The sequence below is a fragment of the Lichenostomus cassidix genome, chromosome 3 (genome assembly GCF_008360975.1).
Source record: "Lichenostomus cassidix isolate B80296 chromosome 3, HeHo_3.0, whole genome shotgun sequence".
In the NCBI taxonomy this organism is placed as follows: domain Eukaryota; kingdom Metazoa; phylum Chordata; class Aves; order Passeriformes; family Meliphagidae; genus Lichenostomus; species Lichenostomus cassidix.
In genome coordinates this window covers 109106557-109134480 of record NC_139483.1, presented here as the reverse complement: position 1 = coordinate 109134480, position 27924 = coordinate 109106557, and the positions used below count along the sequence as shown (strand labels likewise).

The 27924-nt window shown below is 43.2% G+C and overlaps 1 protein-coding gene across 3 annotated transcripts in view; it reads left to right on the top strand.

Moving 5' to 3' along the window:
* Window positions 1-27924, top strand: part of PKHD1 (PKHD1 ciliary IPT domain containing fibrocystin/polyductin) — a 233383-nt gene that overhangs the window by 16199 nt on the left and 189260 nt on the right. For all 3 annotated transcript variants that reach the window (XM_085057091.1, XM_085057090.1, XM_085057092.1), the window contains exons 16-34: window positions 427-541; window positions 1351-1626; window positions 2161-2247; window positions 2888-2981; window positions 3457-3599; window positions 4242-4372; window positions 5156-5340; window positions 5831-5969; window positions 7995-8149; window positions 8672-8856; window positions 8980-9102; window positions 10171-10276; window positions 11102-11380; window positions 14534-14664; window positions 15200-15335; window positions 18636-18831; window positions 20292-20359; window positions 22336-23949; window positions 24099-24242. In XM_085057091.1, the coding sequence (XP_084913217.1) occupies window positions 427-541; window positions 1351-1626; window positions 2161-2247; window positions 2888-2981; window positions 3457-3599; window positions 4242-4372; window positions 5156-5340; window positions 5831-5969; window positions 7995-8149; window positions 8672-8856; window positions 8980-9102; window positions 10171-10276; window positions 11102-11380; window positions 14534-14664; window positions 15200-15335; window positions 18636-18831; window positions 20292-20359; window positions 22336-23949; window positions 24099-24242 (4307 nt within the window). The remainder of the gene's footprint in view (window positions 1-426; window positions 542-1350; window positions 1627-2160; window positions 2248-2887; window positions 2982-3456; window positions 3600-4241; window positions 4373-5155; window positions 5341-5830; window positions 5970-7994; window positions 8150-8671; window positions 8857-8979; window positions 9103-10170; window positions 10277-11101; window positions 11381-14533; window positions 14665-15199; window positions 15336-18635; window positions 18832-20291; window positions 20360-22335; window positions 23950-24098; window positions 24243-27924) is intronic.

The following is a 27924-nucleotide window of genomic DNA, read 5'->3' as shown; positions in this document are numbered from 1 at the left end:
GTCACCTTTAAAAACTGTGCAATGAACATGAATTCTTACATTTTTATACCACTTCTCTGGTTTGGTTGTTTGTTTCTGAGTGTCTTTTTGGCTTTTTCCTACATGTTCAGAGTTAAGACTTTGCTTGAGAAGAAATACAAAAGTGGCCACCAGCAAAATAATATTTAGATCCATGGAGCTGTTCTTTCTTTCCTTTTTGAAACTTTTGTAAAGCATAATTGACATTTAATGTGAAATTGGGTCATTTTGAGGTTACTTTGGCTTTAAAATAACTAGGTTTGCTTTGTTAAAACTTGGTTTAATGGTGTTTCCTTGTTAGTCAGTGGACATGCAAAAGGGGTGTGTGGGGATAGTTTGGGTTTTTGTTGATTTCTTTATTTTTTTTTCTGTAACTCTGTAATATTATGGATGTTCTCTTTTGCTCAGCTCCAGACTGCGTGGGTTTTTTGTGGCTCCTCAGACCAACAATTACACCTTTTGGATTCAGGCAGATGGGCAGGCATCCCTCTACTTGAGTTTGTCCCAAAATCCAGAAGAGAAGGTATTACTATTAGCAGAGAAAAATGAGATTAAATGAAAAATGAGGACAAAAAGGGTTTTAATTATGTGATAACAAGTGGGAATTGCCTCAGTGTGAACTGGTTTATTGTCTCTTACAAATCTATTGCAGAGTGAAATCCATGTGAATATATTTGATATTTTACTTTGGCCCTGTCAGTTGTTTAGCTCATAAAAAACTCACTCTTGCAACCAGAGTCATTGATTATTTTTCCAGAAAAATTTGTTTTTGTTAGTTCAGCACATTACTGAAGCCATCCATGAAAAGTTATTTTGGGAACTGTTATTAGTCGTGGATAAGCCATAAGAATGATCTTCTTTGTGGTATTGAACCTTAAACCAAAACTCTTTGAGATTGTGGCTTTTTCCTCTTTAACAGGAAGGAATTTTTCAACCATCAACCCACTGTTTCAGTTATAAACATGAATATATTGTTTGATTTTTTTTTTTTTTTTGCTTGGTTTGTTCATTTTTGGAGCTCTGGCATTGGACAGAATTTTTTGGGGCTGGAGAAATGTCACAAACTGGTTTATTGGCTTCAAACTGAAAGAGAGTAGGGATTTGGATATTGGGAAGAAATGGATGGTGAGGCTCTGGCACAGGTTTCCCAGAGAAGCTGTGGCTGCCCCTGGATGCCTGGAAGTGTCCAAGGCCAGGTTGGACAGGGCTTGGAGCAACCTGGGATAGTGGAAATGTCCCTTCCCATGGCAGGGGTTGAAATGAGATGGTTTTTAACACCTCTTCCAACCCAAGCCATTCTGTGATTCTGTGATTTGGTTGTTCTGCACCCAGGTGAGAATTGCTTCTCTCCCTGCTGGCAATTCAGACTGGTCTGAGAACTGGGTGAAGAACTGGAGTGAACTTTGGCAGCCAAAATCCCCGAAATTTGAGCTAACTGCTGGTTCAAGGTACTACCTGGAAGCACTGCATCATGGAAAGACACCCAGCAAGGGGATGAGAATTGGGGTGCAGATACACAACACGTGGCTGAACCCCCATGTGGTGAACAACTACCACACTGAGAGGCATGAAATTCGGGCTAAAGCCTTGCATCTCCCAGAAGTGCAGGTCAGTGCTGTGCTTATCCCTGGAAGCTGGATTAACCCTGAGCAAGTTGCCTTGGAAGGCAGCAAATCCTAATTTTAGCTACCTTGTTTGTTCTAGATGTGCAAATGTTTCTGCCTTGTTTTCAGTCTTCTGAGACAGCTGATGAGAAGAGCATCGTGGGCTGAAGTTGTCTATGGTTTTTACATACATTAGTGGGTGTTTGTAAACCCTCAGGAATGAGGGAAGTTTTTTCCTAATTGTTAAACTCCTGCAGGTCAGGAACTTAAGGAGTATTTGCAGCTGCAGAGGTCTTTATCCCTTGTGCTCCTGTTAATGTAAAAATCCTGTTCCTTGTGTCAGGACAGACCATGGAGGACAAGAGAAGTTTAAGAATAGCTGAAGTGACTCTTGCAAGGGATTCTTGGTTTGCAGAGGCTTAAAAAGGCAAAATGCTAGCTGTAAAATCCTCCTCAGCAGAAGATGCCAGGTTTGAAGTGTGTGGGTTTCATGCAGCTTGCATGTTTTTTAATTTATTTGCTTCTCTTTTTTTGCCAGATGTTGACTGTGTTTGGTACAGGTTCTTTCAGTATCTCCTGGAATAACACACTGAGAATGATCCCCACAAATGCTACAGCTCGCCAGGTAGGTGCCATTAAACACAGACACAGGGTCCTCTGCTGGGGTGGAATTGAAGAGCTCTGGTGCTTAACAGCAGCTAAGATTTGGCCCAGAAACTGAGATAAAGTTTGTGATGTGAGGATAATATTTTTATGTGTGTGGTTTGTTTTTTTTTTAACTGAGAATGTCTTACAATGTGATTTTTTTTTTTTTTTTGAGTGTTGACTCTCAGGTGTATTCTAAGTCTATCACAACATCCAGATACTTTGGGCTTTCATTGATCCAGATTCTTGGATATCTGCAATGCCAGAAGTGTTTTGTATGGCTCTGGTTTCTTCAACAGCCCATAGTCTTGTGATGTGGCAGTTTATCAGCATTAAAATGACCCTGAGTGTTGGCTCCATGACAGTCATTAGGCTGAGGATATCTCACAACCCTGAAAGCTGTCAGACATCAGAATTTACACTCTGTAGAGATAAATTTTGTTCTTTTATTATTTAATGTTTGTATTTTTTTAATATTTGGCTACCTGCTTGTTCAGAGCTGCTGTGCCACCATTCCTGGCTGATGAGAAATGAAGTGATGGTGTGGTTTGAAATGAAGTGAAGTCTGTGCTGAAATGATTGTAACTGACTGCTTTTCACTTTCCTAATTTCTTTTGAAGGTGCAAACAGCAATAGAGGAACTCCTTTCTGTAGGATGTGAAACTGAGACAACTTCTGCTAAAATCCTTTTCCGCCATGGTTTTGAGAAAGAAGGTAGGGAACTCCTGTGGCAAATAAGCATTATTTATTGAGTATTTATTGGGCAGTGAGGATTGATCCACTTTAATGACATAAATGTTCTTCAAACTTTTAATGACAGTAAATTTACACTTTTAATGGGTGAAAGGATGTGTTTATGTTTATCATATATTCATTGTGTGTCTGTATTAAAAACAAGATGATTGATATAATAATCACAGTGATAGAATATCCTGAGTTGGAAGGGATCCACAAGGATCATCAAGTCCAAATCCTGGCCCTGTGGAGGACAACTCCAGGAGTATGTGCCTGAGAGAGTTGTCCAAACACTTCTGGAGCTCTGGAAGAGAATTCTTTAAGTAGGACTGTTTGACAATTTCTGGATACCCACTTGCTGTATTTTCATGAATCTTGACTGTACTGGTATCTTCTGAATCACTTTGAAACCACAGGGGTCATTTAGTATTTTTTTTATTTTAATACCTGTCAGATATGAAGAACATCATCACCACAGGACACACTGTCAGTGGAACAGAGCCTTTCTGTGGGAGGTTCAGTGTCCACAGACCAAGCCAGCTGGTGAAAACTTCCCCATCAACACTACCAAGATATGACCTTACTGAATACACACATGTGAGTGGCTGCACTGGGCACTGAATGCTCTGAGCCTAATCAGCAACATCAACTTGTCTGGTCTGCTTAGAATTCCCCTAAATCTACAAAGGATTGTGTCTTAGCACAGAGCAGAGTGTCTTTTATTGGCTGTGTGAGTGGTTTTGGATCTCTGAGATGCAGATATTGTTTGACACACCTGGCTGATATCTGTTCCTGGGGATGCAACCCTTGCTGTGGGAAAGCAAAAAGTGGGATGGTGTTGGGGAAAGGTGGAAGATGCAGGGATGACTATTGTGAAAAAAGGAAAAAAACCCTTTTTTATCTGGTGCTCCAGTATTGCTAATTTTCCTGCTCATCTCCTACTACTTTTAGTAAGAATAAACCCAAAACCTCAGGGAAGCCACAGGGATCATTTTGATGCCATGCTGTGGCACACAGGTCACCTGGATGCCACAAGGTGTCTTCTATATTTCCTATTCCCTCTTCAGGTCTCTTTGGGCACTGGAAGAGGCTCTAAGATCTCAGTGGAGTCTTGTCTTCTGCAGGCCAAAAACCCCAATGTTAAACCAGAATTGAAATAAAATGTAATATTTTCTATGTACATTATATATAAATTACCTGTGTTTTGATTTGTGAAATTCTTCCCCCCTGCTTTTGCAGGTGTGTTTTGCACATAAAGGACAAATGAGCAACATCCTTCATCTCTCAGTGTCCTACACCAATGTCTCTTCATGGTCAGTGAGGAGGAACCTCACCTGCCTGTGGGACTTCAATGAAACTGCCTCTAAAAGGTATCCAGATAATTATAGTTATCTCAGATTTTCATAGTAAGAAGGTGCAGTAGGAAAACTGAGAGGAGTTCTCATTTATATAGGAACAGTTTGTCAGCTGGAGTAAGCTGACAAAAGCTCTGTCCTTGCAGAAGCATTCCTGGAATGTGTTTCCATGCTGTTTGGAGGATTTAATGAGTACATTTCCATGTTTCTTGCTACATGCACTATCTCACCTCAGTGATACATGGGTATACTTGAAGATTTTTGAGGACATCAATTTCCCAGTTTCTTTCCCAGCAGATTTTCTGCAGTGAGAGAGAACTGATGGGGTTTTCTGTCACCCTTTGAAAGCTTTGAAAATTGCTGTAGCCTTTGATTTTCTTTATTTGCTTAAAATTCCATGGGTAGAAAACATTTGGTAGCAGACACAAAGCTTAGGGCAGGCAGACTTGAAAAAACCAGGAGTGTCTGAAGAACTTGGAGGGAGTGAATGAGTTAAATTCTGGATTGACTCCCACTGAAGTCACTGATGCTATTGTGGTATTTTGCCAAAAATAAAGCAGGTGAAGCCATTTCCATATCCCACTCTAGTGATTCAGAGGGAGACACATGAGCAGAAGTCAAAATCCTCATTTCTCACTCTGGGGAACCCAACAAGGACAAGATGAGTGATCACAAACCCCTGAGCATGTGGATTGTGCAGAGTAAATACCAGCAGTAACAACAACAGTACCTGGTGTTACCTGGAATCTTCACAACCACCTCAAATTCATTTATTGTCCCAACCTTGGTGTCTTCCAGCTGGACATTTACCTGCACTGACCTCTGGAAGAGGTGTGTGAATCTCTCTGTGCTTCTCCAGGACCTCCCAGCCAGTTCCCCAGTACTTGTGCATCAGATAGACTTGCAGAGCCCTGTGATGCAAAAAGGAACATCTGGATCATTTTATCTCGATGAACTCATCATCACAGACAGAGCTGTGACTGGTAAAGGCATCTGTTTTTGTTTTTCTTTTTCCACAGATATTTAATTAAATCTATAGTGATAAGTATGGATGGAATTTTTTCAAAGGAGGAGTTCACAACAGTCACAAAAATAATTTTGTTTTCTTGAACTTAAATTTTTTTTTTTTTGGTGATAGCAGTTGAGAAGGAATTGCCACAATATCAATATTCTTGGTTTATTTGAAAATGCGTTTCTACAAATGGAACAGACTCTGGTGAACTCACCATCCCTGGAAAGGTTAAAAAATGTGTAGATGTGGGGAAATGGGCTAGTGGTGGACTGGGCAGTGCTGGAGAATGGTTTGACTTGATGGACTTAGAGGACATTTCCAACCTTAATGATTCTATGAAATAGAATTCTTTGAAATAAAACCAAAAAACCCAAGCAGGTGTTTCCAGCTGTGAAATGGTAAGAAGTTGAGCATAGTCACCTCTGCTGTCCTTGCCCTAATGGATGTTTCTTCTCTTTCAGTTTCTCAGAGAGACCCCAAACCCCCCCAGCCAGGAGGGAGCATAATTGAAGCAGTGTCTGTGGTGGGATCTTCTCCCACCTACAATGTGTCCTGGACGATGTCTGGCTGTGGTGCCAGTCTGCCCCTTCTCTCTCCAAGGTAGGGACAGCGAGTAGCTCACCTCAATACCCTCTAACACCTCTTGCAGCTCCCCCAGTGTGTCTGGAGCTGGTTGTCAGCTGGGTTCACTTGCTGAAAACAAAGTGCTGAAGAAGTTTGAGGTTACCTGGGGTGTGAGATGTGCTCGGGCCACCAAGGTGGGATGTAGGGCTGGAAGGAAATCTAAGCCCTTCTGGAGCAGTGGATGAAGATCATCCAGAGGTGTTGCTGTTGAACCACTAGCAGAGAGAAGGAGTCCAGTCTTCAGTGTGGCAAAAAATGTCTCCTTTTATTAATTAATTTCAACTTATATAGACTTTCAAAGGTCACTCAGATTGGTGGGTTCAAAACCTCCCCCCAGGCCGATTGGCCAGGCTTGAATTGTTCATATCATCCAAACTTTATCTTTGTTTATAAAACACAGGAAGAAGAGAGAAAAATTTCTCACGGGAAAGGTCTGTGCTTGCCACACAGAGGTGTTGCCAAAACACCTTCAATGACACCAATTCCATTGGACAATTGGCATTACATGGCACATTAGGCACTGGAAGTCTACCTTAGGAGTCCTTGTTTGCTGAGATGAGGTTTCTGCTCCTCCCAACAATGAAAGAGGAATCAGAGCCATAGCCTATAACTATTATAACATTAAAGGTTTGTAATGGCAGAAAACAGGTCCTGTAAAAATTGGATTGTATCCAGCTGAGTCAAATGTAGTATCCTGACAGAAACCACCAATGGTAAAGGCAGGGATGAGAATTCAGGGGGATGTTTGTGGTTGAGATGTGTAACCAGAGGTGTAACTAATAGAAAGAGGGAAAATCTTTACTCCCTTGTGGAGCCTGAAGACTGACATTGGAATGCTGCAAACAGCACTGATAACCATATATTTAGAATGAATTTAGAAAAAAAAATGGGGGGCAAATGCCATGATCAACATTACGGAGCTGAGGAAAATGCTTAGGAGAGGAAGATTTAAGAAGATCTACCTGTTTAGCTAATAAAAAGAGGATCAAGGGGTGGATTGACCACAGTACTTCCCACCAGGAAAAAAAATGGTGCTTGGCACGGTTGGGCTTTTGCACCTCACAGAGAAAGGTATTGGAGAAAAGCAGGAATCAGCACAAGCTTTGAAAATGGGTGGGCTGAGCACTGTCTTTGGACATCTTCAAAACAAACCTGGCTCTTTCTCTTCACTGAGCACAGGCTGTGATTTAATTCAGTACAACTCCTATTCTCGTTGGAACAGGAATATTAGCTAAAATTAACTAAAATATTAGCTAAAATCTGGTGTACCAGCTGTACAGAAGTGATCCTTTTGGCTTTGTTTCTGGAAACTTGCCCTGCAGAAGCCGCTTGTTATCCAGACACTTAACACACGATGGCATCGTTGTACCACAGAGAGGCTCCTTTTCCTTTGAAACAGCAGAATTTCAATGGTGAAGGAGAAAAGCATTTTAACTTTTAGAAATTGGATCTTGGCTGAACTTGAATTACTCCAACATAGATGTGGTGTTTAGGGCCATGGTTTAATGGACCTGTTAATGCTGGGTTAACGATGTGGCTCAATCTTAGCGGTCTTTCCCAGCCTTAATGATTGTACAATATGAAATCTCCCTATAATTCAGGGGAGTTGAGATTTTCATGGACTCAAGGAGATTACGGGGGGAAGTAGAAAATATTTTTGCTTTGGTGTTGCAGATGCTGTCCAGGCTGCACTGAGCTGGTCCTTTAGGAACACCAGAACTGGTGTAGCACTCCCTGGTGCTTGATGGTGTATAAATTGTTTCTTCTGTCATAAACTAAAAAAGGGAGTTTTCCATTATTTTCTATTGTGTGCATTGCCTGCATGATGCAGTTGGAAGTTGGGAATATCCAGTTTTGTTTGACCTCTGGGCACATTCCCCTGAAATCCTTCAGGAGTGCTGTTCCCATGGGTGTCCCTCAGCTGTTGGCTGACATGGGGGTGTCAGGAATTTGGGGTCTCCCCTCCTGATGCCTTCCTGTGCTCCCCTCTCTGTCCCACAGAGGTGCAGTGCTTGGGGAGGGCTCTGAGGAGTATGGACACCTCTCTGTCTCCACGGAGGATGTAAGAGTCAGCCTCACCATCCAGAGGCTGCAAAAGTCATCCCCACCTCTTGGAGGGACCTTCCACATCCACCTGGCCAATACAGTGATACCAGGTAAGGGAAGATGCAAGTCAGGGCCTGGATTTCCTCAGCAGGAATCCAGATTAATTAATTAATTGCCAGATGAGTTTTGGCTGCTCCATCCCTGGATGTACTCGAGGGTTGGTTGGTTGTTGTTAAATAGTGCAGATGATCTTCAGATTAGTTATAAGGAAGAAATTTTTTATGAGGGTGGTGAAACAGTGGCACAGGTTACCCAGGGAGGTGCTGGATGCCCCATCCCTGGAAACATTCAAGGTCAGGTTGGATGGGACTTTGAACAATATGATTTGGGGTTCATTGCTTGGAGTAGATGACATTCAGAGGTCCCTTCCAACCCAAACCATTCTATGATTCTGTTCTATAAATCTGTGATCTTTTTGGTGCTTAGGACCCAATAAATTTCACTCTTTTGGCAGCTGCAGAGGTTTAAACTATGACAGCCTTGCACTAATAATGAAACCCCTTCCCATCCTAGCAGGCAGATGTGCTCTCCTGGGGATGGAGATATCCACTTCTCTCTAATGTCTTTTGCAGATGTTTCAGTGCACATCTCCTCCCACCAACTCCACAGGCTTTTGCAGGACAATGTGGATAACTTTACAGCTTCCATCTTCAACACCAGTGACTTCATTGTGACCAGAGACTCCAACTCGTGCTATGAAAGTGTCTGGACACTGACTTGGAAAAAAACACCTGGGGACTTGCCCAATGTTATCAGTGTACAGTAATTTTTTTTTTTGCAAATCCCCACTTTGATCCCCATTCAATGTCTTTGGCCTTGGCTCATTCACGCTCACAGGACAGAAAAGGATGAGAAACTTAAATTCTTTGATCTTTGCCAGGTCTCTGCTGGAAACCTCACTGGTCTGAAGGCAACTGTTTCTACTCGAGTGGTTTATGATGGGGGTGTGTTTATTGGACCAGTATTTGGGGACATGCTAGCTACTCTCCACAACCAAACACAGGTGGGTTGATGTGCTCTCACACTTTTCACTGATTCAGCAGGGTTGTGTAGATCCAAGAGTCTCACAGGTATTTGGGTACTTTGTTCTGCCACTAAATCCTTTCAGAAATCTGATGTTCTGTGCCATAAATGTCTCATATTTTGCTGCCTCCTATGTGGAGCAGGACTTTCCTCCACCTTGGTGGGTACTGTGTTGCTGGCCACCAAAATGGGAATGGCACAATTCATCCATTACATTAATGGTAAAATAAATGAGTTTGTGGCTGGGACAAAACAGATTTTCTGGTGGTTTTTGAAACTTTATTCTGGCTTGCTGCTAGCACAAGCATAAAAATGTCCCTCTAATTATTGTGTCTCCATTCAAGCAGACTACTTTGCAACTCTGTGCTCCTTGCATTCCTTTGGGACAATGTCCTTTGCTTTTTGCAGGCATTGGTGTACTCTCCTGGCACACCTTCAATACCTGGAGAGAGATGGAGAGGCTCTTTTATGGCCTATCCTTTGCCAATTGACTCTTCTAAAATATCAAGATATCAAGAGGGATATCTCTTGATATCTCTTTTAGATAATCAAGGTCACAGCCCAGCTTTTTTCACTCAGTGTGAACAGCAAGGGGCAAAAAATAAAATTGAGGGTGGCATGCTGAGAAGACACATTGTGGCTTTCATTTTAATTAGTCTTACAGAGTGCTTTAAGCATAATAAACTTATTCCCAAGGCAAAGGGGAAAAACTGGGGGAAGGCAAGAACGATCTTCGGTGGATGACTAGAAGAACAGGAGTTTGAGGAGCTGTGGGTCCCAGAAAGATGAGAGATGGGCTGGCTGTGCAGCATCCAAAGCTGTGCTCTGCTGTGCCGTGGATGAGCCCTAGGAGTTTGCTGTTTAAATTTGCAATTAAATTTGCAGTGAGACTGCAGCAGGGCAATCAGCTGCCTGCCTGTGCCCTGTTCTGACACCAAGTGCTCTCAGCAGCTCAGGGTGCCTACCAGCATCCACCAGCTAACTGTGGCTCTAGAAAACACCTCTGTTCCCTTACCAGCTTTAAGGTCACCCTCTCCTCTGTCTCCAGGTGGTGGTGGTGGTGAATGATGTCCTTGCAAACTGTTCTGGCTCGTGCTCTTTCCAGTTCAGCCGGGAATTGACACCCACAGTCAGAGATGTGGAGTATTCATCAGGTAGTAGGGCTTGGTGTCTGAACAAAGTGGCAAAAAACACTGTTCTGTGAAAAAGATCTGCCAGGTGCTGATGATTTTGTGTGCATATGTATCCTTCGGGAAACTTTTAATTTTATGGAAACTGCACCTTTACTGGGTCACTTCTGGTCAGTTCCAGCTCCAGACAGGTTGAGTGTCCTGGGAAGGGAATGGAGATGGGAAAGGTCTGGAGCACAAGTCTGATGAGGAGCAGCTGGGGGACCTCAGCCTGGAGAAAAGGAGGCTCAGGGGGAACCTTCCACAACTCCCTGACAGGAGGGTGCAGCCAGGTGGGACTCAGTCTCTTCTCCCAGTGAACAAGAAATAGGGTGATAGGAAACAGCCTCAACATGCACCAGGAGAGGTTTGCAATAGATATTAGGAAAAATTTCCTCATTGAATAGGTTGTCAGGCTCTGGGACAGACTGCCTGTGATCACTGTCATCACTGCAGTAGTGATGACACCATCCCTGGAAGGGTTCAGAAGTCTTGTAGATGTGGCATTTGGGGACCTGGTTTAGTGGTGAACACAGAGGTGATCTCAGAGGTCTTTTCCAACCTTATCTACTCTGTGATTCTATGGGAGAGGCATAAAGGGGAGAGAAACAATGTCAGGTTTTGTGCTTAAAGCAAAAGTTCACTCTTGGTGCTAGTTATTTTTAATAAAAATTTGAGGAAAAATGTAACAGCTGGACAGGGACAGGCAGGAATTGGTGTTATGTGGGACAATGAGAGATGGCTGAAATGAAATTCTGGGCATTGCTGCACCAAAATTCATGAGTCACATTGATGATCATATCCCTTCAGGTGAAGGATCCCAGGCCACAGTGACCATCAGGGGAACTGGCTTTGGTGAGGAGCAGCCAGCCCTGCAGGTGGAGGTGAACAACAGGAGCTGCCATGTCACAGCTCTGAGTCAAACAGAAGTGGTTTGCCAGGTGCCAAGGCTGCCAGTGGGGATCCACCAGGTGACAGTGCTGGTGACACCTCGTGGCTTTGCCCTCAATGGTACCTCAGGACAAGGGATCTTCCTGGCAGTGGAGCCAAAGCTGGGAGCTGTTGAACCTCCTTCAACTTCAGAGATTGGTAGGTGTGAACTCTCCAAGTGAGTTGCTTCCTGCTTCTTCCTTTTCATAGCATGTTTTGGTTCTTCTGTACTTTTGCTGCCAAGATTTTCACCTGATGAAAATGAAATTGCATGGCTGGACACACTGTGTGTGCCCAAAGCCCAGTCAGAAATTACTTAAAGGCTGACAGTCTTGGCTCTTTGTGCAGGCAGCCAGTTTTCCAAGTAGTTTTGTTTGGGAATTTTATTTTCTAGTGTGCATATATTCATTTCAGCAAATCATTAGAGTTTCATACTCCTCCTCCCATATCCATTTGACATGTAGCTTTGTGATATTTGAATTAATCTGGTGTGATTAGAGTGGCTATTAGGGAAAATTTCTTCACTGGAACAGGTTGCCCAAGGCATTGGTGGAGTCACCATCCCTAGAGGGATTGGAAAGGTGTGTGGATGTGGCACTTGGGCACATGGGTCAGTGGTGGGCCTGGCAGTGCTGGGTTAATGGCTGGATTTTATGATCTGACAGCGCTTATTCAGCCTTAATGATCCATGATTCTGTAAGTGTGAAATGTCTGAATTTGGTTAATCCCAGTCCCATTGAAGCAAATTAATATTCTGAGGGATGAAATGGAAAACTCGCCTGTGTTTAGGTACAAAGCTAAGAAACTTAGAGAAGTTCAAGCTAAACTGAATCTCCTTCCATTCCCATTATTCCTCCTCACCTTGAAATAGAAGAGGAAATAAGGAGTGATAAATTCCATACCTGAAGAGAAGAGCTGGAAAGAATTATTTTTTTTGTTTGGATGTAGGTTTTGGGTTTTTTTTTGTTTTTTTTTTTGGGTTTTTTTTTGAGAGGGAAGAGTCTCCTCAGCCCAAAGACAAAGATTACTTAGTAATTTTTCTGGAAATCTCTCTTCATTTTTGAGATGATGGTGACAAACACCACTGAGAGCAGCACTAGTCTAGGTGCAGCTCAGACGCGTGGTTTGCAGATCTGATTGTGCCATGCTTGGTCACCTTGGGGCAGCCAGAGGAAAGGAATGATGGCCTGTAAACCTCTCCAGGGATGAGCCTGGGATGGGCTTGGAATAACACAAGGTTCCTAAGCTAGATGTTATGGCCACCCTTTTTTTTTTTTTAAAATTTTTTTTCCCCCCATTTTGCAGTGTTTTTTGTTTGCTTTGGTTTTGGTTTTTTGATTGTTTTCTTTTTTTTTTTTTTCTTTGGGTTTGCTTTTGGGTTGTTTTTTCTGGTGCTGATTTTTTGAGGAGGGTTTGTTTTTCTGTGTTTTTTGGTTTTTTTTTTTTGTGCATGGGAAGAAAACTATTCTAACTCTTTTACTACCATTTTTTTTCCCTAATGAGAGGGTCATATAGTACACTGAGGTTAAGAATAATTTTGAATTCATAGGAAACCCAAACACCTCCAAAAAACCCTAAAACAAATCCAACAATGCTAAATTTTAGTACTTGGGCCTTGCTTCTCCTTTCCTTTGCTGGCAAATCCAGCCCTTCTCCCAATTACAGTGATCTGTCACTCATTAAAAACAAAGCAAGTATAATGCTATCTTACATTACATGTGCCTGGAATGCTTATAATTGGCAAGAATTACAGCTTCCATCTGTGTTTTTAATTTCTCCCATTTCAAATATCTCTCTTCAATCTCCTCATAAAGCACACACAGGCAGTATTTCACTGCATATAGATATAACGTAGATATCAAAACATAAGAGCATCAGTCTTTATGCAACACTCATGGATTCTGAACTCTAAATCTGAAGCTCCTTATCTGACAACTCTCTCATTAGACAAGTGGCTTCAGTTTTCACTTTTTTCTCTTTCTGGCTGCAAATTTAATGTTGCAGGGTGGGAAGGCAAAGAAGCACCTTGTACTTTGCTGCTTCATCTCCCTCTTGTCAAAATATCCTTGGTCTCAGTGGTGCCATGCTGGGAGATCCCCATGACCTAACCCTAGAAGCATGGAATGCCTTTCTAAAGATACTCCCATGTTCCAGTGAATAGCAGGAGCTTGCTGTTAATGTATCTGATTGCTCTTGCTGGCTTGGATTTGATGCCAGCCAGAGGAAATCAAGATTGAACTTCTGTAATTCTCTGGTGGTTTAAAGAATTAGCAGGAAATGGTAATTTTAGGAAAGGGTACGAGGGAATTCACCATTAATATATAATTAACATAGAAGATTGTCTACATCACATGTGAAATGAATGATGAAAGCTCAGTTGGTTTATGGTACAGCCGTGCTAATAATTACAAATAATCTCTGCATTAATAAATGTCTGTCTTAGCAATTTGTTCAGCCATAGTCCTAAAACTCTGAAGTGCTGAGAACGAAAGTTCTAAGTTTAAAGTAACATTTCTTTTTTTTTTTTTTAATTTTAAAGTTTCTCTGAGTGCATCAAAGCACAAACTCCGGCTTAGAATCGCCATTAACACCAACTCCTGCTCTCTTTCCTGTTTCTCTTTGAAATATCCTTGAGTCTTCTACTTGCTTGGGGAAGCAAAGGGGCACCTTGACCCTTTGCCTCGGAATTGGATGCTGAAGAAAGATCAAGCACAAGTCTGCCTTGTGTCAGGAATGATCCTGCATGGGACTGCAGAGGCTCAGTCTGGCACGAAGGAGAGCTGAGCTTGCTCAGTGCCCCACGGAATGAATCCCTCCGTGACTTCCCTCACAACTCCAAGTCTCCAGCCCTGCCAAGTCCCCTTTCTATCCCAAGTTTCCTAGACACATGCTACAGGCTTTTCTGACAGCAGGGAGCTTGGCAGCTGTTTGAACTGCGAGAACACCTGCTGCGTTAAGCTCATTTTCCATTCTTAGTGCTTCTTCCTTCCTTCCTTATTTCATTTTCAGGCTGGGGATCTGTCTAAGGGGGAGATCACAGGCCAGGGCTTGCTGGTTTAAATAAGTATGTCATTAAAAAATAAACCAAGAAACAAACCCAGTCATGCTGTATCGTGGAGGAGAATTCAAATAATGGGCAAGAAGGATCTCTGGTGCAAGAGAGGAAGCCAGGCACAGCAAGGTGGAACAGATCATCATCAGATCAGCTGAGAGACTCTACTGCCTTTTGTAGTCATCTGTGACAAAGATTCCTTTGCATATTAAAATATCCTATACATTGAATGTCATGGAATAATTGTTGTTTTTTTTTAGGAGGACTTAGAGTGACTCTCAGGGGGACCAATCTTGAAGGAGTAAATGCAGTGTTGTTTGGATCCCAGCCTTGCCCAGTTTTGGAGGAGAACAGAAATTCAACAAGAATTGAATGTAAAGTTCCTTCTCGGGTAAGAAACCATATTTTTGGGGAGCAGTCAGCAGCCAGTGTGCCTTCCTATGTTTTCCTGGCCTGAGCTACACTAGGGGAAGGGCAAAGAGTAGCCCATCAAGCCAAGTCTTTGCTGTGGGACAGTCTACTGTGAACTCCATCTGCAGATTAGGCCAGCTTAATTAAAAATAGATTAATAGGTGATTTATGAAAACCAGTGGAAAAAGCAAGCTCCTTAATTTAGTAAGGCTATGGCACATCAAAACTGCATAGTCTGGGATTTTATTTACTAGTTTGGGGTTTTATTTTCTAGCTTAATTTACAAGTATCGACATAGCAAATCCAAATCGGCATAGCCTAGAATTGTTTTGAGGTTTCTAACTCTCCATAGATGCTCTTTCAAGTCAACATAAATGTACACATTTAGGTAGATTCTGGTGTATGTGCACAGTGCCATGTGCCTGACTTAAGTATGAGAGGTGCAGGAATATAGGAAATAACTTATTTTAACTGGCTTGTTCTTAACCCTGACATTTTCTTCTCTCTCTTCCTAGGGGATGGAAGATGATGCTGTCCACGTGACTCTGATTTCTGGGTACCAGTCAACAACAGTGACCAACTTGTTCCAATATGATCCTTCCTTAAACCCTGCTGTTGTGTCCCTGAGCAGGAACAGAAGTGGCATAGCAGGTGAAAGAGCTGCAGATGTGTATTGGGCATCTTCTGGAGAAGGGTTGTTATTGCTGATGGTGCTGGGGCAGAAGGAATTCAGGTTTATAAAGTTTGATCTGATGCTTATATTTTTATTTTCTTTTAAATTTTAGTTCCTATGTTTCCTGCTAGTCCTGGTCAGTCCTGGCTGGTTTTTTATTTTTTTCTCTAGCATATATGAGATAATGATTTGCTTGCCCTAGGCCAGCATGGACAATGTCTGCAAGATGTCAGGTTTTGTATATACTCCTGCTTTTGTGTCATGTTTGTCTAACTCTGCTCTGAAATTATCCCACCCATTCATTCAGTGATGGGAACAAGTGGAATGGTATGAAGTTGTGTCATGGAAGGGTTAGGTGGGATATTAGGAAATGGTTTTTCACCCAGAGGGTGTTGGACACTGAACAGCTCCCCAGGGAATGGTCACAGCACCAAGGCTGCCAGAGCTCCAGGAGTGTTTGGACAAAGGGATGCACAGGGTGGGATTGTTGGGATTGTCCCATGCAGGGTCAGGAGTTGAACTTTGATGATCCTTGTGGATCCTTTCCAACTCAGGATATTCCATGGTTCTGTATTTCTTAGTAACAGATTCACTCATGACAGGAGAAATGAGCTCTAGAGAGATGAGCTCTAGAGAGTGTTCTTCTCCAGGATCCCTAAGGGTTGACCCTAAAGAGCATCATGTGAATTTTGCATTGCTGAAAGCAGCGGATAGGCAACACATCTTTTAAATCTTCTTTTACCTAGTTCCCATTTCCAAGCCAGACTGTTCCTTCCATGTGACCTTGCTTTAAAATATGAGCATAGACTTCATAGAATTCATGGGGAGAAAATCCTAATTAGATCACATGGAGTGTTTGGTATTCCTATCTTTTGGAAGTTTCTATTTGGTGTTGTTTGTCTGGGTGTGTTTTTCCTAATTTACCTCATTTCCCCCCCCAGGATTTTGATTGGTGTAGGGAATAGAAAGCATTAATGGTGAATGATGTCCATTTATAAACAAGTCTTTCAGGAAGAAGGTTTAGCACATTTCTGCATGGCAGACACAGCTTATGGTATCTGAGAGAAAGAGGAAGAAAGATGGAAGACAGAAATATTCCTGTTTTGTTGTTTTTTTTTACCTAGCCCACTCCCATTCCTCCAAGAATGTAATAATCTGACTTTTTTTCCTCTATTTTTGCAACCTCTTCAGCGAACATCTTAAAGCTTCCCCCAGCTCCCAAATTTGGTTAGACTTGGTGTGGATGTGTGGGGTTAGGTGACTGTCAATACCAAAATTCTCTGTGCACTCCCAGCATTTCTACTCCTTTCCCCAAATGCCCTTGCCATTTTATATTACTCCAGAATGCATAAATAGGAGAAAACGTCCTTTATCATCTGAATATTATTCAGATAGCACAGCACCAAGGGGAGGTTTTGTAGCCGCGGGCAGCCCAGGTGCAAGGAATTCCTTAATGTTACAGTGTCTCATGAGCTGTGGTGGGGCTGAGTTCAACTTCTTATTCAGAACCTCCACAGCTTTGTCTTTTAATATAATTTTCCTTCTATATAATAAAAAGAATAAATAAATTACACCGATGCCTTCCAGGCATCTGGGATTAAGCTGACAATTGACCAAGAGTCCAAAGAGTTCACGTTATTAACATATTCAACTTCTCAGGCTTTCAAACTTTATTTGAATCTTTGTGAATGCAGAATTGAAAAGTACCAGATTCAAGACCTGCTTAGAGGGGCAGGTAGTTGAGGGGAGCTTTTTACAGGCTCTTCTTCTTCTTGAGAGCTTCTCCCTCCCTCCTTCATCCTTTCAGGGGAGACGGGAGGATCAGATTCACCTCCTAAACATGTCCCTGTGCTCATTGTTTAGATGTTTTGCACAGTCATTGAAGGGAATTAGATGGTTCTGTGGTAGGATTTGCCACAGCTCTTTTGTGTGTCTTACAGTAAGATGAATCATGCCATAAAGTCTCTTTTCTCTTCACTGACCACAGACAGAGTTATCAGTGAAAATGCCTTTGTTTGGGCTGATGGATACCACCCTGATTTTTCTAAGCTGTTTCAGGAGGAATTTAGGTTATGAAAATCCCTTTTCTCTTGCCTTTGTCCTTTCCTGTTACTTCACGGTGCACAAATAAAGGAAAGTATTCTCTATCATCTGAGCACACTTTGACACACAACAGCTTAAATAGGAGAGAGAGTGTTGATTACTGAAAATAAGGTGCTTCGGAGCAGAGCTGGTTTTGCCTGGAATGATTTTCTTCACAGTGACTCACGTGGGGCTGTGTTTTGGGTTTGTGCTGGAAGTGGTGTTGGTGACACAGGGAGGTTCTGTTATTGCTGAGCAGAGCTTACAGAGTCAAGGACTCTTCTGCTCCTCACCCCACCAGCCAGAGGGCTGGGGGTGCACAAGGATTTGGGAAGGGGACACAGCTGGGACAGCTGATCCCAAGTGACCAAAGGATGTTCTAGACAGGTATATAAAACTGGGGGAAGAAGGAGGCAGAGGGAATCATTCAGAGTGATGGCATTTTGTCTTCCCAAGTCACCATTCTATGTGGTGGAGCCCTGCTGGGATGGCTGAACACCAACCTGCCTGTGGGAAATGGAGAATGAAGTCCTTGTTTTGCTTTGCATGCTTTTCCTTTACTCTTTTAACTGTCTTTATCTCCACCTTTGAGTTCTCTCCTCTTTACTCTTCCAGTTATCTCTCCTATCCCACTGCAGGGGAGGGAGTGAGCAGCTGTGTGGGTCTGAGGTGCCAGCTGGGGTTAAACCACGACAAGCACATCTGACTTTAGGTACCCAAGGAAATTTTTATTTTAGTCTGGGAGGCTCCTGTTAATGTCAGATAGTTCCACAGTGCTGAAAAACAGGCTCTAGATAATTTGTCAGGGATTTAGGGAAAAATCTGAGAAGTCTTCAGCTCCAGAGCTTTAAGAAGACTGGATCTGGCTTTTATCAGGTTCAGATTCAGATATTTATAGGACAGACATTTATGGTAAGGGGGACATGAATCCTATCCTGAGTGTGGCTGAGAGTTGCCATAACCAAGTTCACTGCACTGATGTCTCAAGACAATCCTAATAGCTGGTGACTTTATCCTGGAGGGATTGAGTAGGATACAGAACCATTGAAACCTTCACTATTTTGGGTTTGGGCTGATGGGCATGGTTGGACTTACTCTGGCATGATGAAACTCAGCTCTTTCTCATGAAAATGGTCACATGTGATAAAATACCCATTGCCAGAAACACTGAAAATTTTCCCTTCCTTTCTCTGCAGGAGGTGAGGAGCTTCACATTGGAATATCCCATTTTTCCAGCTACCAGGGCTCAGATGTCAGGGTCCAAATTGGGGAATTGTGGCCACAGATCCAGGCACAGACAGACCATGGTGTTAATGTGACACTTCCAGCCCTGCCTGCAGGGTGGCACAATGTTTCTGTCCTCATCAATGGCATTGCTGTAGCTTCAAACAGGTGTGTATTTTCCTTATAAGTTTCATTCTCCATCCTATTTGGTGTTTTAGGGTTAATCTGAAAAGGAAGGTAAGAGTTTTTTCACAAATTCCATACCTAACGGTGAATTCTGCAACATGGTATGAAATTATGAATAATTATCAAGACATTTATTGATCTGTGGTGCTCAAGTCAGCAAACTGCTAATGCTAGTCAATTAACTCCCCTTGGATCAGTAGGAGGCAGGAGAGAAACATTTTAGGAAAAAACAGTTGATTTGATGAAAAATGCATATTCAGGCAATCAAAGGTATTCCCAGATTCAGGTCAAATGCAGATAAATCCTGCTGTAGGAAAACAGCAGAAGAAAAGAAACACTTTTCATCAGAAAAACAAAAGCTAGCTTGAACAACACAAAAATGCTTTGTTTGGAGAATTTTTAAATGATGCTGTTTCCATCTCCTAAGGTGACACTTCAAGTTCATGCCTAGATAAATGTAATATAAATGAATTAAAATATGGGGGAAATCTGACCTGAAATTGGGAAGTAGGACTGCATTCACAAGCAACACAGTTTTGTTCCTCAGCCATGGCAGCTGCCAGGAGTGATCCTGAAATGATAATACTGGGGAGAAATGAGGTGCTTTTATTGCTTGCAAACCAACTTAATCTGCTTGTAGCACTAATGAGCTTCAGAAGGATAAAATTTGTGGTTGGTGGGATGGCACACAGGGATTCATCCCACCTGGTGCTGGAGTCTGTTAGCAGCACCATCACTGCATCTCCAGGGATAGATTGGAAGGAGATGGGTCATCCCAGGAGAGAACTCTGATCTCCGGTGGGCTGGATTGCAGAATTGGGAAGGTCCCTTCTCTAACATATCTTTTTAGGGAAAAGGGATGGCTTTGAAAAGAGGATAAGGAAGAAATATAGATGTAGATGGGACAGAAACAGCTACACCTTTATCTGGGTGGGCTTCAGGAGCTGGTGTCTGGGTTTTTCCTTGTTCTAGTTACTCCACTCTGGTGGGAGGGTGTGAGGAGAGGAAGCAGTTGTGATGCCTCTTCAATGCACTTCCCTTTGGCATAGCTACAATGGGATCTGCTTTCCAAAATATCCTTATTCTTGCTTCCTTTGATGGGCAATTCAGTTGGACTAAATTTGGCCCATAAACTGTCAATTGATAAGAGAGTATTTGTGATAGATGTAGCTCAAATGTGTCTCTGCCCATGGCTGAGGGGCTGGAATGAGATCATCTTTAAGGTCCTTTCCAACCCAAACCATTCTGTGATTCTAAATCACATGGAAAAATCTGGGGTGTGGAGTGCTCTTGTCACTGTGACATCAAATAAAGGGCATTGTGCCAGGTGGGTGTTTGGCTTTCCAGGAGTTGTAAGAAAGAAAACCAATGCAGCAGGGAGGAAAAATAAAAGAATACTCCTAACTTCCCCAAATCCTTTCCATGTTTCTTGTGTTTTACAGGGTTGAGCCATTAATCCAGTACCTCTCAGAGATCTTCAGTGTCGAGCCGTGTTGTGGCTCTTTTCTGGGTAAACAGCATCAGTACATCTGCAGCCACTTATGGGGGTTAAAGGGATCAAGGGCACAGTTTTCCTGCAGGAATGGAAAGTGCATCCCATTTCACATCTGTTTAAATGAGGGTGTTTTGAATCTGTGACCCTTTATTATGCAGACATCAACTGGCAGACAGCAGCGGTCTGGCAATGTGGGATTGTAGTGAGCATCCCTCCATCTGGTTGGCTGGCTCAGGGCTCCCTGAGCTTTGAATTTGATTTCCCCCAGTGTTTGCTCATGTATCCTTGCATGTTCCCGTTGGGAAAACAAAGCACGCCCACACCTGGCTCATCTGTGCTGCTTCCTTCAGTCACTTTGCCCCCATATTTCAAGGTTTTCCATGTGAAAGTTAGGTGGAAAGCAGAGTACAATTGTGGTTTGAAGCAAACAATAATTTCAAGTGATCCCAAAAGGGATGTTCGTTTTTGTTATGTTGAAAAGACAAAATAAAAAAAAAAAAAGCCCTTTTTCAATGTTAATTTTAATCAAAAGGGAAATATTTATTAATCCTGTTCTAAGCTTTTAGACATTGGAAATAATTTGTGTTTCCGAGCAGAACATTGCTGAATTAAAAAGAAAAGTTTTACTTTAAATCTTAAAAAGCAGATTTGGGGTGGTTGATTTACTTTGTCATTTGGCTGGTGGTGGGGGGGAGTTGAATCCCTGTAGTGAATTTTACATGAGCCGTTAGAAATGCTTTTATAGAAGACAGAGAAATTCTTGTGCTACAACCTCAGGTCCTCCACAGATTGCTCTCCCAGGCTCACAACACATTTAGAGACACAAAAATTCAGAGGCTTTGTGGTACGTGATTAGTTCAATAGTTTGTGAAGTGCTCAAGCCTTGAAAGATGAGAGAGAGTGGATAGAGCTTGGAGAGCAAATCCTAACAGTTTTGAAGATTAAGCCATACTACAAAAAATAATAAAAGTTTTACCCTTCTTTTTGTATTTCAGGGTAAATTTAAAATTAAATAAGAACTGATTAACTCTTTGGTTGTGGTTTTATGAATGGCTTAAGCTGAATTAAAATCTCTGCTGCAAAAAGCACCAGTCCCTGCCCACTTACCTGTAGTCTTTTGTTGCCTCTAACACTTGTGCATGAATCTGGGCTAAGGATTTGGGCTCACCTGAAAAGAACCCCATCATAAAACAATTTATTTTTCATCCAGGGAAAAGGAAAGGAATGGGTTTAACGGATAAAGAGGTTGAAGCAAGGCAGGACACTGGGAATAGCAGTACTGCAAGCAAAAGGAAGATGGAGGAAAGCTTTGGGCTCTTCCCTGTGAGGGTGGGGAGGCCCTGGCATACAGAAGCACAGAGAAGCTGTGGCTGCTCCTGGATCCCTGGAAGTGTCCAAGGCCAGGCTGGACAGGGCTTGGAGCAACCTTGGGATAGTGGAAGTTGTCCCTGTCCATGGCAGGGGTTGCAATGAGATGTTCCTAGAGGTCACTTCCAACCCAAACCATTCTGTGATTCTGTGAAATCTGACACCCTGACTCTGAGCTTGAAAATACTCACTACCAAATTCTGCTCCTCTGTAGGCAGCAAGAACAAACCCCCTCCTACCTACCTGTATGGACAGTTTCATTCCATAAAGAATTCACCCTCTGTTTACTCTCAGGCGTCTTTTCACAGCAGCTTTCTCCAGTTCTGTGGTGGCTTTCTGCTGCCATTTACTGCTGCAAAGGTCCCTGGCTACCTGTTATGTTAGCCTCTTGTCCATGTAGTATTATCCTGATATATGTAAGCTATTGCCTCTAGATGTCTTGTTCAAACAAAAAAGGACTTGATTTCTTCTTCCCTTCAGCCTGTCATGCTTATCAGCTTTATCAGAGAATGGTTTGGGTTGGGAGGGACCTTAAAGATCCTGGTTTCAGATTGTTCAGAGGTAGTAATGAATTCCTTTCCTGCATATAATACCTTTCAAACCTTATTTTGTTTTGCTCCTAGGTGGAACACTGCTCACAATCTCCGGGGTGGGCTTTAGCCAAAATCCTGCCCTGGTTTCTGTTTCAATGGCCAATCAAACCTGTACAGTCACTCACTTGGCAGAAGAGACAGTTTGGTGCCTGACCCCACCAGCTGCTAATTTCTCTAATGAAGATTCACGTGACATTTCTGTCAGAGTGGAGGTAGCCATCAGCAGTGGGTCACTTCAGCAAGCTCTCTTTGCAAATAGGACCACCACCTTTACCTACCAAAGAGCTTTGACTCCCCTCGTTACTGCTGTTAAAACAGAAATCACAGATGGCAACCTGTTCTTGAGCATCCAGGGGATAAACATCACTGGATCTGTAGCTAAGCTTGGACACAGTGAATGTCAACTTGAGTTTCAACGTGACAACCAGTCTGCAAGGTCCTACCAGTGCTCTTTGCCACTGAACATCCTGGAACCTGGGACTTTCCCCATCCATGTCATCCAGAGGCAGCTGGGATATGCTCAAGTGACAGCAGGGCAGCAGACCCTCACAATAACCCCACAGATAACCTCCATATTCCCATCACAAGGATCAGTCTGTGGGGGGTTGTTGCTCACTATATCTGGTATTGCTTTGAAATCCAGACGGAAGTCGGTACAGGTCAGCCTGGAGAGGAATTACTCCTGTGAGATCCAGAAGTCTGATAATGACTCCATCAGTTGTGTTGTCCTTCCACGGACCCACCCTTTGCCTTATCACTGGCTGGCTGAGGCATCTCAGGCTCTCAATGTCACTGTGGTTGTCAATGGGGTCTGCAGCGTGTGTCTTGGGGACTGCACACTGCATCTCCATGAGCACTGGACCCCCCTGGTACACCTGGTGACATGGAAGACCAATGGGACATTCACCTACGTGACAATCAGAGGACAGAGGCTGGCACTGCAGGGTGACAGCCCCGTGGTACGTGTGGACAACCACACTGTCTGCAAGGTGACTTTCTGGAACGAGACCATCATTGAGTGCCACACAGCCTGCCTGGCCCCAGGGGAGCACAACATTTCTGTATCCAACAGGAAAAGTGGCCAGGCTTGCTTCAGAGGGACATCCAGCAGTCTCACCATCCTGCCTTGGGTGCACCAGTTTTACCCACGGAATTTCAGCACCAATGGGGGAGGCCTGCTCAGCTTAGCAGGGTCTGCTCTGAAGGGACAGAGGGTGACTTCTGTCCTCATAGATCATCGCCCTTGCCTCGTTCTCAATGCCACCTTTGTGTTTATCCAGTGCACGGTGCCTCCAGGGAATGGCACGAGGGCTCTGAGTCTGAAAGTAGATGGACATTCCTATTACCTTGGAAAAATAAGCTACAGTGAGGAATTTACTCCATCTTTCCATTCACTTGTTGCCACTGGTCTCCTTTTAACTCTGACAGTATCACAGGTCACAGAGTTGGACACCATCCACGTGTTTATTGGAGATGTTCCTTGTAACAACATCACCATCACTCGCTCCACTTTGCAGTGCTCAGCTCCTCTGCTCCCTGTGGGAGAGTACCCTGTGCTGGGCCTGGATATTCCCAGAGGATGGGCTTCCTCCAACCTGGTGTTCACTCCTCATCTGACAGTGACAGCTGCACGTCACAACTGGGGTGAGTTGTGAGGGTTGCTGCATTTCCCCCACAGGGTTTTATGTGAGGCACTGCAGTAACAGGGTTTTTTTTGAATTTAAAAAACCCTCTTTTGTTGACAGCTGACTGTCAGGCTCTGTCTTAAATCCCATTTTCTGTCCTTTTTCAAGGTGGCTTGAATGGAGGACCAGTTTACCTGCGTGGCACTGGGTTTTCCCCAGGGAAGACTTTGGTCACAGTCTGTGGCACCAGCTGTGAACTCTTGGACAACGTGACAGTGACTGAGCTGAGCTGCCTTGCCCCACGCCTACACGGTCAGTTAAAACACAAACCCTTTTATTTTGTTAAAAATATCCCCTCAAATCTTGACCCCAAATGGGTAGTCCTTGTGTATCTCGTCCCAGGGGATCTGAGCAGCCCTGGAGAGATGAGAGGAGTCAACATACCATTGAGGGAGCTTGATCTTGGTGATCTTGAAGGTCTTTTTTTAACCTCAATGATTCCATGATTCTGTGACTTCTGGTTTTTGAACTCCATCTGAAGAAGATGGCATCAGGATGAGTTTTTGTGTTGGAGGCCACGGACATCGGACTATATCTAGCATGTACACAACATCAAGATTTCTTTGTGGCAGTTATTCCTTGGGAAAGCTGCCCCAAATAAAATGTGCATGTGGACTGAACGGTTAGGTACCCAAGCAGCTCTTGGCCATCATGACCATCTTAACAAATTAAATGCCCTTAAATGCTTTTCTTCTGAGGAAACAGCCTCAAGTTGCACCAGTGCAGGTTTAGTTTAGATATTAGAAAAGTTTTTTTCACAGAAAGTGTTTTCAAGCATTGGAAGAGAGTGCCCAAGAAAGTCGTGGAGTCATCATCCCTGGAAGAGTGAAAAAAATGTGGGGATGTGGCACCTGAAGACATGGTCTAGTGGTGAACATGGTGCTGGTGAGATGATGGTTGGACATGGTGACCTTAAAGGTCTTTTCCAACCTTAATTATTCTTTGATTCTGTGGCCACACACATTTTGTGTTTTGGCTGCATGGTGGGATGGCCTCAGTGGGCTAAAAGAGTAGAGAAAAAAAAGGTTGAATGACTGGAAGGGTGAACAAATGATGGCCCATGGCTAGTTCATACCTTTGGGAAGATGGAGATGAGGATTTTACTGCCTTGGGAAGAAGATGGGATCAACCATCATGACCAGAACATCTTCCTTAACTGGAGAGAGGCAGCATGGAATGATGATCTCCACATCTCTCTCAAATAGAGGAATAACCCTGCCTGAATTTTGGAGAAACTCTTCAAAATGGGCATTTCCTGGGACAGGATATGTTTCCTCCTTTTCCTACTGGAAGCACAGAATTAGGCTCCTCAATTCTGCAAAAGGCAGGATTTAAGACTCTTAAATTTCACCTGAGCCACGTGTCATTGCCCAAATGCTAAACAAGGAGCACTCATCTTTGGGGGTGCACTCCTTGGTGGAGTTGTCATCCCTGGAGGTATCCAAGGAATGCCTGGATGTGGCACTCAGTGCTCTGGTCTGGGTGAAAAGAGGGGGATTGGTCAAAGGTTGGACTTGATGATCTTGGAGATCTTTTCCAACCTTAATGTTGCTGTGATTCAGTGGTTCCAACACTTGGAAACTTAACACTTCAGTCTCTTCATACCTCTGAAGTAGGAGAAATCTGAAAGTCTGCAGAAATATTTGCTGTTCTGAGACTGTCCAGATATCCAATATCCAGGTGATCCAAAGATCCATGACCTCTTATACTTTGTGGACATGAAAGAAAGGTGGAAAGTGAAAGTGTCCATCAGGGTGAATTTCCATGGGTTTTCTTAAAGGCGTGTGGAATATCCATCCTCCAAAATAGAAGTTGAATAAATTATGTGCTGAGAAACTTTTCCAATGTGAAATTTACCACTCTTTTGAGCAAGGGTTGGGACAAGATGCATCCAGATGATCTCTCCAGCCTCACTTATTCAAAATTCTAATTTTGCTCCTGTCATTTTGAATGGTTCCTTTCATAGAATTCCTAATTTATTTTGCTTGGAAGGAGCCTTAAAGTCCTCTAATTCCAACCCTCCTGCCATGAGGAATACTAAGAAAAATGGAAGGAAAAGAAAAGGGCCTTTAAAACCCAACCACAAGCACTCAAAAAGAGACTCGAGGAGATCATAAAGGGCTCAGTTTTCTTTGTTTTAAATAAGACACAGGCACAGTCCACAAAACTGCTTGTTATTTTAGAAATAAAGAGACATGGTGCTGAAATGCTGGAAAAAAATAATCAAAGGACAAAACGGGTCACCCTGGTCATTGCAGGGAGAACAGCATACTGAAATTTAATCAAATTCATCCAAACTGTGTTCAGAACTCACTGAGTGGTTGGTGGCAGAGGGAGCCTGGGGAAAACAATCTTACAGGCAGCACCACGATGCTTGTTCCTGTCACTAGATGTCAGCAAGCGAATGCTGATCGCTGGTTTTGTGTCTGGAGAGGAAATGCAGAGGATGTGTTGCTTCACTAACCAAAGGCACAGTTACAAGAGAACTCCTCTCCCTCCTGCCCTGGGTTTTGCAGCCTTGCCAGTCTCACCAGTCGAGTTGCAAAATATTTGTCAATTAAATATTTACAAGCAAATATCTTTTTTTTTTTTTTCCTTCCCTTAAAAAGACAAAAATCCTTTTGCAGGCTGCTCAGATCTGTGTTTTTCAGGCTATTTGTGCTTCATGAGGCAGTTGTATTCAGCCTGTTTATGTCTACAACTGGAGTGGGAGAATCTGTATATAGAGCAAGATGCTTTCTGGACACTGTTCCACTTAATGCTCAATACCTAAGGATTTTTTTTCATATTTAAGGATTTAACCCTGCCCCCCACCGCATTTAGGGCATGAATGGATGGTTTAAGTGCAGTGAGTCCAGTCTCACCTCATGGTTTACATCATGCTGTTTGCCTGGGGAATTTTGCCACCTGGCTCTGGCACATCCAGTGCTCAGACCTTTCTTGCCCTGGCTCATCCATATGGGAGAGGTGACAAAGACACTTCAGGGACACAGGACCATGAGCTGTGATGGAATGGGAGGGAGAGATCTCTGGTGTCCCAGGGCCCCTTGGTGCTGTGCTCAAGCTGGATGCTTCTCTGACCTTTCCTGACTCCACTCACCAAACTGGGTCATGCAAAGTGAAGTGTTTAAGCTGCATTTCTTCTGTTACTGAGGGCTGTGAAGCAGAACCCCCTCCCCTCTGGCACTGGGGGATGTCAGGGGGCACTGGCTGCCCCGGGGTCTCAGTGCTGGGTCATGTTGTGTCTGGCCTGCTTGAGATTAGAGATGTCCACGTGGGAATCCCTGACTGGTCCGTGGAGCTCTCTCATGTGATCCAGTCCATAGGGCAAAGCTCTGCAGGTAGGAAATGTGACTTCTTTCTTTTTGAGCAGGCAGTTTTCTAAGAGATGAAGAGCTGCCAGGCTCAGCAGGATCCATCCATAAGCCTTCCCCACAGGGCTTTCCTTGGGAATGAGTGTTGAGTGGGGTCACAGCGAGGTTTTGGTTTGATCATTGGCAAGAGCTGGGCATGTTACTGAGACATGCTCAATCCAGAGCACAAGGAGTGGGAATGAAGGACTAGACTCTTTTATGGAAACCGAAAACTGTTGTCTTTTGCAAGATGAAGAAAAATTAATTCAGAACAGAGCTAAAATTTGATTTTCAGCTTTAAAGCTTAGAAAAAAATTAACAAAATTAAATAAAATTCACAAAACCACACTCCCTCCAAGGGAAAATAAAACCAAATGAAAAAAAGCCCAAATTAACCCATGAATCTTTAAGGGTAAGGAGATAAATGACTTGATCACCATGCCTGGAAGTGTTCAAAAGCTATGTAGTTGTGGCACTTGGGGACATGATTTAGTGGTGAGCTTGGCAGTGCTGGAGGAATGGTTTGGCTCAGTCTTATAGGGCTTTTCCAACCAAAAGGATTCTATGATCCTGAAAGCTCT